Raw genomic sequence first — 14,554 nt, 5'->3', positions numbered from 1 at the left:
TCCTTGCGTCCCTGGGGCTGACCCCACCTGCGCCCCGTGGGCCAAGCAGTCAGCCTCAGCGCCGTCTCCCAGGCAAGCACGTCGGGGCTGGGCGTGCGGGGTGGACGCGGACGGCATCCCGCGGGGCGGCGCGGAGGGAGCGGCGGGGAGGGCGTGCGCTGCGCTGCAGGAGAGCTCCAGGCGGCGGGCTGGGGGCAGCCCGGGCCCAGCGGGGCGAGGGGCGGTTCCAAGGCCACTGCACGGGGTCACGTGGCCGCGTCACCCCCCAGGCCCCCGACCTCTGCAGGGACATCCGCGTCTACTTCTCCCGGGACGGGTGGCCGCCATGGACGACTGGGAGAAGGCGCGCTGCCCCAACGTGGAGAGGAACCGGGAGGCGCTGCTGCGCACAGGTGACGGGGCGCGGGAACCGGGCGGGAACCGGGCGGGAACCGCGGGCGACACGCGGGCCGGCCCAGTGTTGGGGCTGCTACTTCAACATTTCGCTTTCGGGACCAGGATTTTGTTTCTCCCCAGACCTCAGAGCCCCTCGGACCGCTTTCGTGGTTAAACGCCGTCAGGCCACCAGACCCCCGGCGGAGGACACTGAGGACTCGCATGAAGAGTGGACTCGGAGGAGACAGCGAGGTGAGGGGCCGCTGGCACGGCACTGCCCTATTGAAACCGACCCAGGAGTCTCAACATCTAACGAGGGACAGAGCTTGCCTTTAGCAAACAAACGAAATGCAAACAGTGCCTTGTGCAGTAAGGGGTGATTTACTACACTGCTTCCATGTGTAAATAATTACACATATTTATAGATGTGTTAACGAGCTGGAACAGTATAAAAGTATAAAAGCATGTAAGAAATAACTCATTCAGAACACTTGTCATCACAAGAGGAGGAGGAAGGTCTGGCCAGTGAGCAGTGCTCCAGGACAGGGCTGCCTGGGCAATGCCGGCCACAGTGCAGACGGGAAAGGATTAATCGTGGTGATTAAGGCAGCTGGGGTTGTGGGCCAGGGTAGAGACCATTGTATCAGGCCCTGTGTCAGCCATCTCTTCAGTGTGTCTGGTTTCATGAGGGTGTGGTCAGTAGGGTCCTTCCGCTTTCATGGGTCTAGCATTGAAACACAGCTGAAGTCCAAATGTGATCTTTAACTTGACCCAAATGGTTTCTGTGGTCCACAGACCTGAGGCTCTGTTCCCAAGACTGTTTGGTGCTGACCAGACTCTGATGATTAAGGAAGGGCAAGGACGGTTAAATGTGTAGACGTGAAAGGATAAGAAGGAAAGGAGGCAAGGTGGTCACTGTACCCTTAGACTGGACAAGGCCACTCTGAAACAAGAAGACGGAAAGGAGCCCTGGCCAAGTTGCTTAATTCATTAGAGAGTCATCCCCATACACCAATGTTGGTTTGATGTCCAGTCAGGGCCCATATAACAATCAACCATTGGAGCCTGACCAGGTGGTAGCACAGAGGATAGAGCATCAGCCTAGGACGATGAGGACCCAGGTTCCAAACCCCAAGGTTGTGGCTTGAGGATGGGTTCACCAGCTTGAATGTGGGGTCGTTGGCTGGAATATGGGATCATAGATGTGACCCCATGGTCACTTGCTTGAAGCCCAAGGTTGCTTGTCTGAGCAAGGGGTCACTGACTGAGCTAGAGTCCCCTGGTCAAGGCACGTATGAGAATGCAATCAATGAACAACTAAGGTACCGCAGCTATAAGTTGATGCTTCTCATCCCTCTCCCTTCCTGTCTGTCTCTCTAGCTAAAAAAAAGAAAAGAAAAAAAAGAATAATCAACCACTAAATGCATAAATGAATGGAACAACAAATCAATGTTTCTCTCTCACTCTCTTCCCTCCTCTCTTTAAACATCATGAAAAAATTTTAATGTATTGATTTTAGAGAGAGGAGTGAGAGAGAGAGAGAGAAAGAGAGAAGGGGGTGGCAGAGAGGAGCAGGAAGCATCAACTTATAGTAGTTGCTTCTTGTATGTGTCTTGACCAGGCAAGCCTTGGGTTACAAATTGGTGACCTCAGTGTTCCAGGTCATGGCTTTATCCACTGTGCCACCACAGGTCAGGCAATTTTTTTTTTAATTTAAAAAGAGAAGACAGAATAGAGAAAGTGTTATGTTAAAGAAATGGACTTTCTGCCCAGTTAAGTGACCTTTATTATATTTTTTACATGAACGGCAGTTTTTTTTTCTTTTTTATTTTAGTGAGAGATAAAGAGAGAGGGAGGGAAAGACAGGGACAGACTGGCTGAAAGGGAGAGAGATGAGAAGCATCAGATTTTCATTGCAGCTCCTTAGTTGTTCATTGATTGCTTTTCTCATATGTGCCCTGACTGAGGGGCTACAGCAGAGTGAGTGACCCCTTGCTCAAGCCAGCTACCTTGTACTTGAGCCAGCAACCATGGGGTCATGCCTATGATCCCACGCTCAAGCCAGCAACCCTGTGCTCAAGCTGGTGAGCCTGCACTAAAGCCGGATTAGCCCACACTGAAGCCAGAAGCCTCGAGGTTTCAAACCTGGGTCCTCAGCATCACAATCCATCCTGAAGAAGTAAGACCCTCTGAATAACACTCTAGTTGAAAATTGGGTAAGAGAAAATTATTTGTAGATTTCAGTTCCACGGAGTCTTCTAGAAAGGCTAATAAGTATGGCCTAGGTATGTGTGGTGGATTTTGAATAGGCCTGGATTTAAGCTCTACTAAACTCAGAGTGAATTTAGCACTGGAGCTTTGGGCAAATCTTACAAATTCTCTGAGCTCTTGAATGCTAACGTGTAAGGTAAAGATATATTCTTTGACAGTATTCATTCAATTTATTTCTGTATGTATTTGTTTATATTTTAGGTAAGATGTGGGGAGATAGTGAGGCTCACTCCCGTATACACTCTTACCAGGATCTACCCGGCAACCCCAATTCTCGAGTGCTGAGTTGTTTTTTAGCACCTCAGGACGATGTGCTCTGGCTAACAGAGCCATCCTCAGCACCCAGGGCCAATGCTCAAACTAATTGAGCCACTGGCTGCAGGAAAGGAAGAAGGAGAGAAGGGGGAGAGGGAGGGATAGAGAAAGAGATGGTCACTTTCCCTATGTACCCTGACTGGAATCAAACCCGGGACATACAGTGGGCTGACGTTCTGTCCACTGAGCCACTGCCTAGGGATTAAATTCAATATAAAAGAACTGACACATATACGTTGTGCAATAAATACATCTGATAATAGCAACCATACGCTGTTGGTGTTGTATACCAGGCCTTTCCTCAATACCTATATATACTGTGCCCTTAATAAATATTTTTTTTTCTTTTCTGAAGCTGGAAACGGGGAGAGACAGTCAGACAGACTCCCGCATGCGCCCGACCGGGATCCACCCGGCACGCCCACCAGGGGCGATGCTCTGCCCACCAGGGGGCATTGCTCTGCCCCTCCGGGGCGTTGTTCTGTCGCAACCAGAGCCACTCTAGCGCCTGGGGCAGAGGCCAAGGAGCCATCCCCAGCGCCCGGGCCATCTCTGCTCCAATGGAGCCTTGGCTGTGGGAGGGAAAGTGAGAGACAGAGAGGAAAGAGGGGGAGGGTGGAGAAGCAGATGGGCGCTTCTCCTATGTGCCCTGGCCGGGAATCGAACCCGGGTCCCCCGCACGCCAAGCTGATGCTCTACCGCTGAGCCAACTGGCCAGGGCCAATAAATATTTTATGAATGACTAAAAGTTGAGAAGTTATACCTCATAATAGGAAGATCTAGAAACAAATATTGCATTGGCCATCTGTAGTCAGTGTAGAGGCTTACTATTGTAGACACTCTCTGAGCCAATAGTTGACAAAGGAAAATACCAGAGTGTATAGAAGGACAGGTGATAATTTGATGGGAGGAGATTGTGTCTTTTCTGACAAAACAGGGACTAACACTCCAGACTTCACCAAACTCACTCTTCTCCAACTTAGAACTCAGGAGAAAGGAGACTGAAGTAAAGATGTATAGCCTACGAGAAAGAAAAGGCCATGTGTACCGAGAGGTCAGCGAGCCCCAGGATGATGACTACCTCTGTAAGTGACCCTCACAAAGAAGCATGTTATCTGTTCATACAATAATTTCATCTGGTCATTGGGCCCTTAGAGCATTCCATTCCCCTAGGGACCTGCACTACAGAAGTGAGGCTCAGTGATGTGAGTGCCTGGGCTCTCTCTCTGAAGCTCTATATGTCCAGGAACATGCACTACACCTTCCCTAATCCCTGTTGCTCTCACCCCCAGATTGTGAGAAGTGTCAGAACTTCTTCATTGACAGTTGTGCCGTGCATGGGCCCCCTACATTTGTAAAAGACAGTGCAGTGGATAAGGGGCATCCGAACCACGCAGCCCTCACTCTGCCCCCTGGGTTGAGAATCAGACCATCGGGCATCCCTGAGGCTGGGCTTGGAGTGTGGAATGAGGCATCTGCTCTGCCAGTGGGTCTGCACTTTGGCCCTTATAAGGGCCAGATCACAGGAGATGAAGAGGCAGGCAACAACGGATACTCCTGGCAGGTAAGAAGTATTTATCTCTTCCCCTGTCTTGTGGCTTCCCACATCCCTCCCATGGCTTGGTGGGACCTGCCCTTCTACATACTAGGACATGGATGGAGACAATCTGGTTAGCTCAGGGTACTGAGAGGACTTTGCAGACCATGGAGCTCCTGTTGAGGATCGCAGATTAAGTAGGAGCAAAGTGGTACAAACACAAAGGAGTTCCTCCTCCCAGCCCTGAGTGGACAGGTCAACTCAGATGTGATAAGTAAGAAAAGTATCATGTGGTCACGAGTGGCAGTGCATGCAAGCTGAAAGAGCTTTGCTCACAGTAGGATAAAATAATTCTCTATTACCTCCTCACCCCCCCCACCAAAAAAAACACTTTATTTTTTTCTTCCTGAAATGCAGATCACCAAAGGGAGAAACTGCCATGAGTATGTGGATGGGAAGGATGAATCCTGGGCCAACTGGATGAGGTAAGGCCAAGAAGTTTCTGGGAGTCACGAGAACACTCATCCCTCTCAGGCCCATACATCTTCCCTTCTCATCATGCCTCCCTCAGTGATCTCCCTCAATCCTCTGTTCCTCTTTTTTCTCCATTCAGTGCTCTTTCAAGGCAAGAGGTATTTAGAAGAAAAAGGCAATAAAACATAGCATATGTCCTCAAAATATAAATCTCTATCCTAGAAAAAATTTAGTCACTGGAAAATAACTTTGAGGGCCTGGGTTACACTTTAATTGATCTAATAAACATTATTTAAGCCCTTACTATATTCCAGTTTAGATGAAGGTATTTAATACTTAAACAGATCATGTATCCCATCTTCTTATGGAGGAGTAATTGCAGATACAGTGAAACAATTGATTTTAGAAATATTTAACTATGATTTTTCTATTTTTTGAGAAGTGCACAGTGCCAGGATACCTAAACCAAGGATAGCCTAAACCAGTGGTCAGCAAACTATGGCTCATGAGCCACATGTGGTTCTTAGGCCCCTTGAGTGAGGCTCTTTCACAAAATACCTCGTGTGGGCACTACCTCAATAAGGAATGTACCTACCTATATAGTTTAAGTTTAAAAAATTTGGCTCTCAATAGAAATTTAATTCGTTGTACTATTGATATTTGGCTCTGTTGACTAATGAGTTTGCCAACCTATGGCCTAAACTGTGAGGGCAGCAAATTATCCCAGCCTCCCTTCTAACTGCAACTGAGTTCTGAAGCGTACAGAGCAATGATCATGGGCCACTTCACTGAGGGGCTCTTTTATCAGGGGCTACCATATGTGAATAAGCTATTATTGTTCTTTATGATCTTGCTAAGACAAAGAGATCTTCAAGTCCTGGCTGGTTGGCTCAGCAGTAGAGCATTGGCCTGGCCCATGAAAGTCCTGGGTTCAATTCCCAGCCAGGGAACACAGAAGCACCCATCTGCTCTACCCTTCCCCCTCTCCTCTATCTCTATCTCTCTTCCCCTCCCACAGCCAAGACTCCAATGGAGCAAAGTTGGCCCGGGCACTGAGGATGGCTCCATGGCCTCCGCCTATGACTCAAGCACTAGAATGGCTCCGGTTGCAGTGGAGCAACACCCCAGATGGGCTGAGCATCGCCCCCTGGTGGACATGCCATGTGGATCTTGGTTGGGCACATGCGGGAGTCTGTCTGTTTGCCTCCCCACTTTGGTGGTGGTGGGGTAGACCTCCAGGGTTTTTTGTTGTTTGTTGGTTTTTAAATTTATTTATTTATTTTAGAGGAGACAGAGAGAGAAGGGGGGAGGAGCAGGAAGCATCAACTTCCATATGTGTCTTGACTGGGCAAGCCCAGGGTTTTGAACTGGTGACCTCAGCATTCCAGGTCAATACTTGATCCACTGCGCCACCACAGGTCAGGCAAACCTCCAGGTTTTTATGGGAACCTGGGTGAGGCATCAAATGCTACTTAAATAAAATTTGAGTACAATTGAGAAAGGCCTCTCAAGAAAAGTTGGACTTAGGCTGAGAATTGAATGATGTGAACTAATCTAAACACAGAGTCCAAAATCAAAAAGCAAGTTCTGTGATATAAAACAGAACCTGAGTTAGTTTAGAGAAGCTAGAGGTCACTGGGTTTTATGGCCAATCAGGGTGGAGGTTACGTCTGGAATTGGCTTTGGAAAATGGTAATAGGCAAGATGAGCACCGTAAGCAGGACCTGGACATAGGAAGTCATATGACATTGTGACAGGCTCAGACATTGAACAGGAGGTTCTCTGGGAACACTGTGGGAGTGGGCGACATTGGAGCCCGAGTGTCAGGTGCAGAGCTGGACATGGATCTGAGAGGTAGTAGGAACTCATCGCCTGTGGGTTTCTTTTCTTTCACCTGCCTCAATCCCAGGTATGTGAACTGTGCCCGAGATGGTGAAGAGCAGAACCTGGTGGCCTTTCAGTATCGCAGGCAGATTTTCTACCGAACCTGCCGAGTCATCAGGCCAGACTGTGAGCTGCTAGTCTGGTATGGTGATGAGTATGGTCAGAAGCTGGGCATCAAGTGCGGCAACAAGCAGAAGAGAGAGCTGGCAGCAGCTAGAGGTGGGCACAACTGTTCTTCAGAATGGAAAGAAAAGAGAATTCGTCTTAGAAATTTTCATCATACACCCTAAAATCAGTAAGATCTAATCAGATGCTTCATAAATTAAGGTTTCATTTCATATGGCTTTGATTCTTAGGAAAAATCTTTATATTTGTTACTTTTTATTTATTTTTAAGTGAGAGCAGTGAAGATAGACAGATTCCTTCATTTGCCTTGACCAGGATCCATGCAGCAACTCCAGTCTGGAGGTCCACGCTCAGACTAGCCAATCTATCCTCAGCACCTTAGGTCAACACTTGAACCAACTGAGCTATCAGGCTGATGCTTGAACCAATTGAGCCACTGGCTGTGGGAGGGAAAGAGAGACAGAAGGAAAAGAGGGAGGGAAAGAAATGCAGATAGTCGCTTTTCATGTGTGCCCTGACCGGGGATTGAACCAGGGACTTTCACATGCCGGACAAACACTTTGTCCACTAAGCAAACCGGCCAGGGCCTGTTTTCTGAGGGCCACTCCTGTCTAGCATACAGGGTAAGAGCAGAGGTCAGATAGATGCCCAGCAGCCTGGAAATGCAGTGCTCTGATCCAAGCTGAGACACTGGGGACCTTCCTGAGTGAGGTGAGAATACACTTCAGTAGGAAATCCTCTCAGAGATTACTTCATCTCCACGTGAGAGAGGATGGTGGATTAGCTGGAGAGGGATGGGAGTCAGGCATGTAAGAAGTATGGCTGGGGGCCCTGTCTGGTTAGCTCAGTCAGTAGAGCACCACCCTGTAATACCAAGGTTGAGCCTGGGTCAGGGCACATACAATAAATGATCAATAACTGCATGTCTAGGTAGAACAATGAAAAAATGCTTCTCTCTCTCTATCTCTGTTCTTCTTCTTCTTCTTCTTCTTCTTCTTCTTCTTCTTCTTCCTCTTCTTCTTCCTCCTCCTCCTCCTCCTCCTCCTCTTCCTCCTCTTCCTCCTCCTCTCTTTGTCTCTCTAAAATCAATCAATTTTTTAAAAGTACGTTTGGGGAAATGGTTTGAAACAGAGGAGTTCACATTGTATATGAAATGGGCTGACACTGAATAAAATCAACCATGAATATTTGGTGTGAGGTTTGAGGAAGGACATATTTTTAGTTTATCATCTGTGGGAAACTATGAGTGAAGCAATTCCTAGTTGGGGCCAGTGGTCTTTCTAAATAACCGTTAAAAGCTACATGTATATAGAAAAGGTCAGCATTGTTCCACCCATACAAGGGGTGAAACAGCCCCTGATGCTACTTGACAGTCCCTCACCTGGCAGTGCATAGAAAAGACTCTTGATATGGGCTTTCTGGATTTCTAAAGAAGATATAGTACATAAAAATGAAGGAGAAAACAGACTGTAAAGAAATACTTTGTGGGAGACAGAGATTACACTGTCAACCCCATAAGAATGACTTGTGGGACAAGTCTTAATGAAACATATGGCCCAGGCAGCCTTGACAACATCCGTCCTGACCAAAATTTTCTCTTTCAGCAGAACCACAGCCACAGATACACCCATGTCCCTTCTGCTCTCTGGCCTTCTACAGTCAGAAATTCCTCAGCCAACATGTGAGTCACAATCACCCCTCTCATATTCTCCCAGGAACATCTACAAGAAAAGAGCTCCAATCAGAGGATCCCTGCCCAGAGGATCCAGATCAGCAGCAGCAACATACTGATACACACAGCTGGGATGACAAAGCTGAACGTCGAAAGGTCAAAGAAAAGTCCAAACATTTGCTTAAAAGGACCAGGTTGAAGAGAATTTCAAGGGCCTTTTTCAAACATCCCAAAGGACACATGGAAAGCTCTAGTGAGCAAGAGAGAATGATGCGGGAAGCGCCCAGCAGAGGCCAGAAAGTGAATTCAGTGGACACACAAAAACTGTCTATGAGAGTAGGAATGTCAAGAATTATACCTGTCAAGTATGGAGAGTGTGGGCAAGGCTTTGATTGTGGGTCACATCTCCTCAGACACCAGAGGACACATTCACAGGAGAAACCCTATGTTTGCAGGGAGTGTGAGCGAGGCTTTTCACAGAAGTCAACTCTCCTCATACACCAGAGGACACACTCAGGGGAGAAGCCCTATGTTTGCAGGGAGTGTGAGCGAGGCTTTTCACAGAAGTCAACTCTCCTCATACACCAGAGGACACACTCAAGGGAGAAGCCGTATGTTTGCAGGGAGTGTGAGCGAGGCTTTTCACAGAAGTCAACTCTCCTCATACACCAGAGGACACACTCAGGAGAGAAGCCCTATGTTTGCAGGGAGTGTCAGCGAGGCTTTACACAGAAGTCAACTCTCCTCACACACCAGAGGACACACTCAGGGGAGAAACCCTATGTTTGCAGGGAGTGTGAGCGAGGCTTTGCACAGAAGTCACATCTTCTCACACACCAGAGGACACACTCAGGGAAGAAGCCCTATGTTTGCAGAGAGTGTGAGCGAGGCTTTTCACAGAAGTCAACTCTCCTCATACACCAGAGGACACACTCAAGGGAGAAGCCGTATGTTTGCAGGGAGTGTGAGCGAGGCTTTTCACAGAAGTCAACTCTCCTCATACACCAGAGGACACACTCAGGGGAGAAGCCCTATGTTTGCAGGGAGTGTGAGCGAGGCTTTTCACAGAAGTCAACTCTCCTCATACACCAGAGGACACACTCAAGGGAGAAGCCGTATGTTTGCAGGGAGTGTGAGCGAGGCTTTACACAGAAGTCACATCTTCTCACACACCAGAGGACACATTCAGGGGAGAAGCCGTATGTTTGCAGGGAGTGTGAGCGAGGCTTTACACAGAAGTCAACTCTCCTCACACACCAGAGAACACACTCAGGGGAGAAGCCCTATGTTTGCAGGGAGTGTGAGCGAGGCTTTACACAGAAGTCAACTCTCCTCACACACCAGAGGACACACTCAGGGGAGAAGCCCTATGTTTGCAGGGAGTGTGAGCAAGGCTTTTCACTGAAGTTAACTCTCCTCAGACACCAGAGGACACACTCAGGGGAGAAGCCCTATGTTTGCAGGGAGTGTGAGCAAGGCTTTTCACAGAAGTCACATCTTCTCACACACCAGAGAACACACTCAGGGGAGAAGCCGTATGTTTGCAAGGAGTGTGAGCGAGGCTTTACACAGAAGTCAACTCTCCTCATACACCAGAGGACACATTCAGGGGAGAAGCCCTATGTTTGCAGGGAGTGTGAGCGAGGCTTTTCACAGAAGTCAACTCTCCTCACACACCAGAGAACACACTCAGGGGAGAAGCCATATGTTTGCAGGGAGTGTGAGCGAGGCTTTGCACTGAAGTCAACTCTCCTCACACACCAGAGAACACACTCAGGGGAGAAGCCCTATGTTTGCAGGGAGTGTGAGCGAGGCTTTACACAGAAGTCACATCTTCTCGCACACCAGAGAACACACTCAGGGGAGAAGCCGTATGTTTGCAGGGAGTGTGAGCGAGGCTTTACACAGAAGTCAACTTTCCTCACACACCAGATGACACACTCAGGGGAGAAGCCCTATGTTTGCAAGGAGTGTGAGCGAGGCTTTTCACAGAAGTCACATCTTCTTGCACACCAGAGAACACACTCAGGGGAGAAGCCGTATGTTTGCAGAGAGTGTGAGCGGGGCTTTTCACAGAAGTCACATCTTCTCGCACACCAGAGAACACACTCAGGGGAGAAGCCATATGTTTGCAAAGAGTGTGAGCGGGGCTTTTCACAGAAGTCACATCTTCTCGCACACCAGAGAACACACTCAGGGGAGAAGCCCTATGTTTGCAGGGAGTGTGAGCGAGGCTTTTCACAGAAGTCACATCTCCTCACACACCAATGGACACACTCAGGGGAGAAGCCCTCTGTTTGCAGGGAGTGTGAGCGAGGCTTTACACAGAAGTCATCTCTCCTCATACACCAGAGGACACACTCAGGGGAGAAGCCCTCTGTTTTCAAAGAGGGTGAGTGAGTCATTAGCATTAAATTACATCTTCACAGCCATATCTGTTACACAGTCCCCTAGCTCTGAGGGGACTTCAAAGGAAGTCTACTAACCCCTTACCCTCTCAAGATTGTAATTAGTACAGAAGTAACTGGTTAAACAAGTTCTTCACTTTGATGACAAATGATGAGCTTGACAAACAGTACCTTAAGTGCTATGGGAATGTCAACACCAATCTCCTCCATGGACTCTTGGCCTCCAGTTCTAACAAATCTTATCTCCATAAAACTATGAAACCCACATATCTCATTACCTACTTCCCCCATTACTGAAACCAGAGAGTTCCCTGAGGGCCACAGAGAACTCACACTGTGAGACACAGAAGCTCAACCCCTGGAAACATGGAAGGCTGGACTCAGTCTACTTAGGTTAGTGCCCAAGGAGAGGGATTTGAGACAGACTCACCAGGAAAAGGGATTTTTTTTTACTCCCAGGGAGTGGAGACTTCTCTCCTAGTAGGCTCACCAGCCTCCTCCCTTGGCTTCTCTTGGCTCCTGTCCTGGTTTCCTCTGACCTCTGTAGAATCAGAGGTGAAAGCCAGGGAGGACATGTGCATGTGCATGTCCGTGTGCCTGGGTCAGTCTGGGTACCTGGTCTCCCTCACTCCTCACTTCCCCATTAGGGTGAGAATCTCATGGTGTACACCACATGGATTCCAGATAATTTCACAGTGGGTTTGAGTCTCAGCTCTTCCCTCACCAGCTGTGCGACCTAAGGCAACATTCTCAACTTCTCTGTGCCTATTTTTTCATCTGCAAAATAGAAATGGTGCCTGTCCAGGCAGTGGTGCAGTGCATAGAGCATTGGACTAGGATGGAGAGGACCCAGGTTCAAAACCCCAAGGTCGCTGGCTTGAGCACAGGCTCACCAGCTTGAGTACAGGGTTGCTGGCTTGAGCGTGGGATAATAGACATGACCTCATGGTCACTGGCTTGAAGCCCAAGGTCGCCGGCTTGAGCAAGTTATCACTTGCTCTGCTGTACCCTCCAGTCAAGGCACATATGAGAGAGCAATCAATGAACAACTTAGGTTCCCCAACAAAGAATTGATGCTTCTCATTTCTCTCTCTTCCTATCTGTCACTATAGGTCCCTCTCTCTGTCTCTCTCACACACACACAAAAAAATTGCTTCTCTCTCTCCACACTCTAAAATGAATAAAATAAACAAATAAAAAGACTGGAATTGCCTGATCAAGGCATATATGGAATTTGATGCTTTCTGCTTCTCCCCCTTCCCTCTCTCTCTTTCTCCTTTCCTCTGCTCTCTAAAATGAATTTTTTAAAAATAAATAGATAAAATAGAAATTGCTACACTGTCAGTCTGCAGGATTGGAGATCTTCCTTCCAAACATTTGGAGTCATTTTGCCTCAGATAAACTTAAAAACTCCCAGTTTGCTTGTTTCTAATTTCAACAAGACCAAGTACCTAATCTTGTAAAAATAAGCTCTGATATATCGTTAGGAAATGGCAAATTCAGACTACTATAGTATGGCACTCACATCTGTTAGAACTGCTAAACTCCAAATATGACAGTACCAATGTTCTCATACATTCACTGCTTAATTCTTAGATGTCCCCTGACTGAGGATTGAGCCTATGACCTTGGTGTATCAGAATGATGCTCTAACTAACTGAGCTACCGGGCCAGGGCATAACCATGAGTTTCATCCAACTATCTCATTTAAGGATAGAAAATTCCTTTTTCAGAACCAATAGATTACCACATACAAAAAAAAAAATCAGTACAGAGATAGAAAACTTACTTAACATAAGCAGGTAAGTGGATCAACTGAGGAAGGAGGGGCAGGCCCCTTCTTCACTGAGAAGGAAAAAACAAGAAGAACGCAAGGGAAGGGAGCCTGCAGGGGTAACTGAGTCAGCCAGTTATAGATTAACTACTTCCTAGAGTTCTCTGAAAGGGTGCCTGGGGCCACTTGCTACACTGAGCAAAGAACATAGAACTCATCTGAAAATCCCTTCCCTTTTTCTTAAAAGCTTTTTTAATTTTATTTTTCTACAGAGACAGAGATAGCTAGGGACAGACAGACAGGAATGCAGAGAGATGAGGTGCATCATCAGTTTTTTGTTGTGGCACTTTAGTTGTTCATTGATTGCTTTCTCATATATGCCTTGACCGTGGGGCTACAGCAGACCAAGTAACCCCTTGCTCAAGCCAGCAACCTTGGGTCTAAGCTGGTGAGCTTTGCTCAAACCAGATGAGCCCGTGCTCAAGCTGACGACCTCGGGGTCCCAAACCTGGGTCTGCCGCAACCCAGTCAGATGCTCTATCCACTGTGCCACCACCAGGTCAGGCTCTTCTCAAAAGCTTTTAAGAAACAATGTTTATATTCTTTAATTAAATATTCAAACACTTATCCTCTGATTCTACCTAAGTTCACCCTCCCATCCTGGAGTCATGGGAGTGACATACACCTCTAGACAAAGGGGTCACGAGCCCCTTGCATGACAACCTCTATTCTATAAAAGGTATGTAAGCCTGACCTGTGGTGGCACAGTGGATAAAGCGTCGACCTGGAAATGCTGAGGTCGCCGGTTCGAAACCCTGGGCTCGCCTGGTCAAGGCACATATGGGAGTTGATGCTTCCAGCTCCTCCCCCTTCTCTCTCTCCTCTCTCTCTCTCCTCTCTAAAAATGAATAAATAAAATAAAAATAAAAAAAAAAAAAAAAAAAAAAAAAAAAAAAAAAAAAAAAGGTATGTAAGATGTAAGAAATCTAACTTTGGGGAACACGTGTTTGGTTGCCTCTTTGGGGGTCATGCTGCTCCACCAGCTGAATAAATCCTACTTACTTCAAGTTGTTTGGACTTTTTTGTCCTCCTTTGATTCCCGCAATAGAACCACTGGCAGTTAATGCACTGTACCCACCCCTGTTCCTCCTGACTGCCACCAACGTGTTGTTCCCAATATGCACACGACGTAAGAGCAGAGACACAGATGGACACATTTAAAAGGGACCACATTGCACTATAAAGCAAGTGACAACAAACTTCAAAGATTTGAAATTATATAACCTATTTCCTCCTCTCATGACAGTTGACCTTGAAATCATTAGTAACAGATAAAGCAGGAAGTCCTTACACTTACACTTACAAACTCAATTTTAGATAACCTGTAACATACATTGCAATTGGAATTCTAAAATAATTTCAACTGAACTATAATAATTTTAAAAACATTTTGGTGCCCGGACCAGATGGCTCAGTGCATTGAGTGTCCTCCTTGTGAGCCAAGGTTGTGGGTTTTGTTACACATCTCAGCACCTAAGAGAAGTGACCAAGAAGTTCACAACTAAATGGAACAACTAATTGGAAAAGTAAGTTCATGCTCCTCTCTCTCTCTCTCTCTCTCTCTCTCTCTCTCTCTCATATCAATGTAAAAAATGTAAAATCCAATGGAAAAAGTTGTGATAGACCTGCAACATGCCTAGTGCATTTCTCTTAACAGA

General features: G+C 47.2%; 1 protein-coding gene across 1 annotated transcript in view; it reads left to right on the top strand.

Annotated features, from left to right (window-relative positions):
* The first annotated feature begins 325 nt into the window (after positions 1-325).
* Positions 326-14,554, top strand: part of LOC136382939 (histone-lysine N-methyltransferase PRDM9-like) — a 28,103-nt gene continuing 13,874 nt past the window's right edge. The window contains exons 1-8 of the mRNA XM_066352322.1: positions 326-392; positions 499-627; positions 3,945-4,046; positions 4,254-4,525; positions 4,916-4,983; positions 6,882-7,075; positions 8,590-8,980; positions 9,665-10,865. Of these exons, the coding sequence (XP_066208419.1) occupies positions 326-392; positions 499-627; positions 3,945-4,046; positions 4,254-4,525; positions 4,916-4,983; positions 6,882-7,075; positions 8,590-8,980; positions 9,665-10,865 (2,424 nt within the window). The remainder of the gene's footprint in view (positions 393-498; positions 628-3,944; positions 4,047-4,253; positions 4,526-4,915; positions 4,984-6,881; positions 7,076-8,589; positions 8,981-9,664; positions 10,866-14,554) is intronic.

Source organism: Saccopteryx leptura, chromosome 11 (assembly GCF_036850995.1).
Source record: "Saccopteryx leptura isolate mSacLep1 chromosome 11, mSacLep1_pri_phased_curated, whole genome shotgun sequence".
NCBI classification, from domain to species: Eukaryota; Metazoa; Chordata; class Mammalia; order Chiroptera; family Emballonuridae; genus Saccopteryx; species Saccopteryx leptura.
Note: the sequence above shows the minus strand (reverse complement) of the source record. Positions and strands in the feature narration are given on the sequence as shown.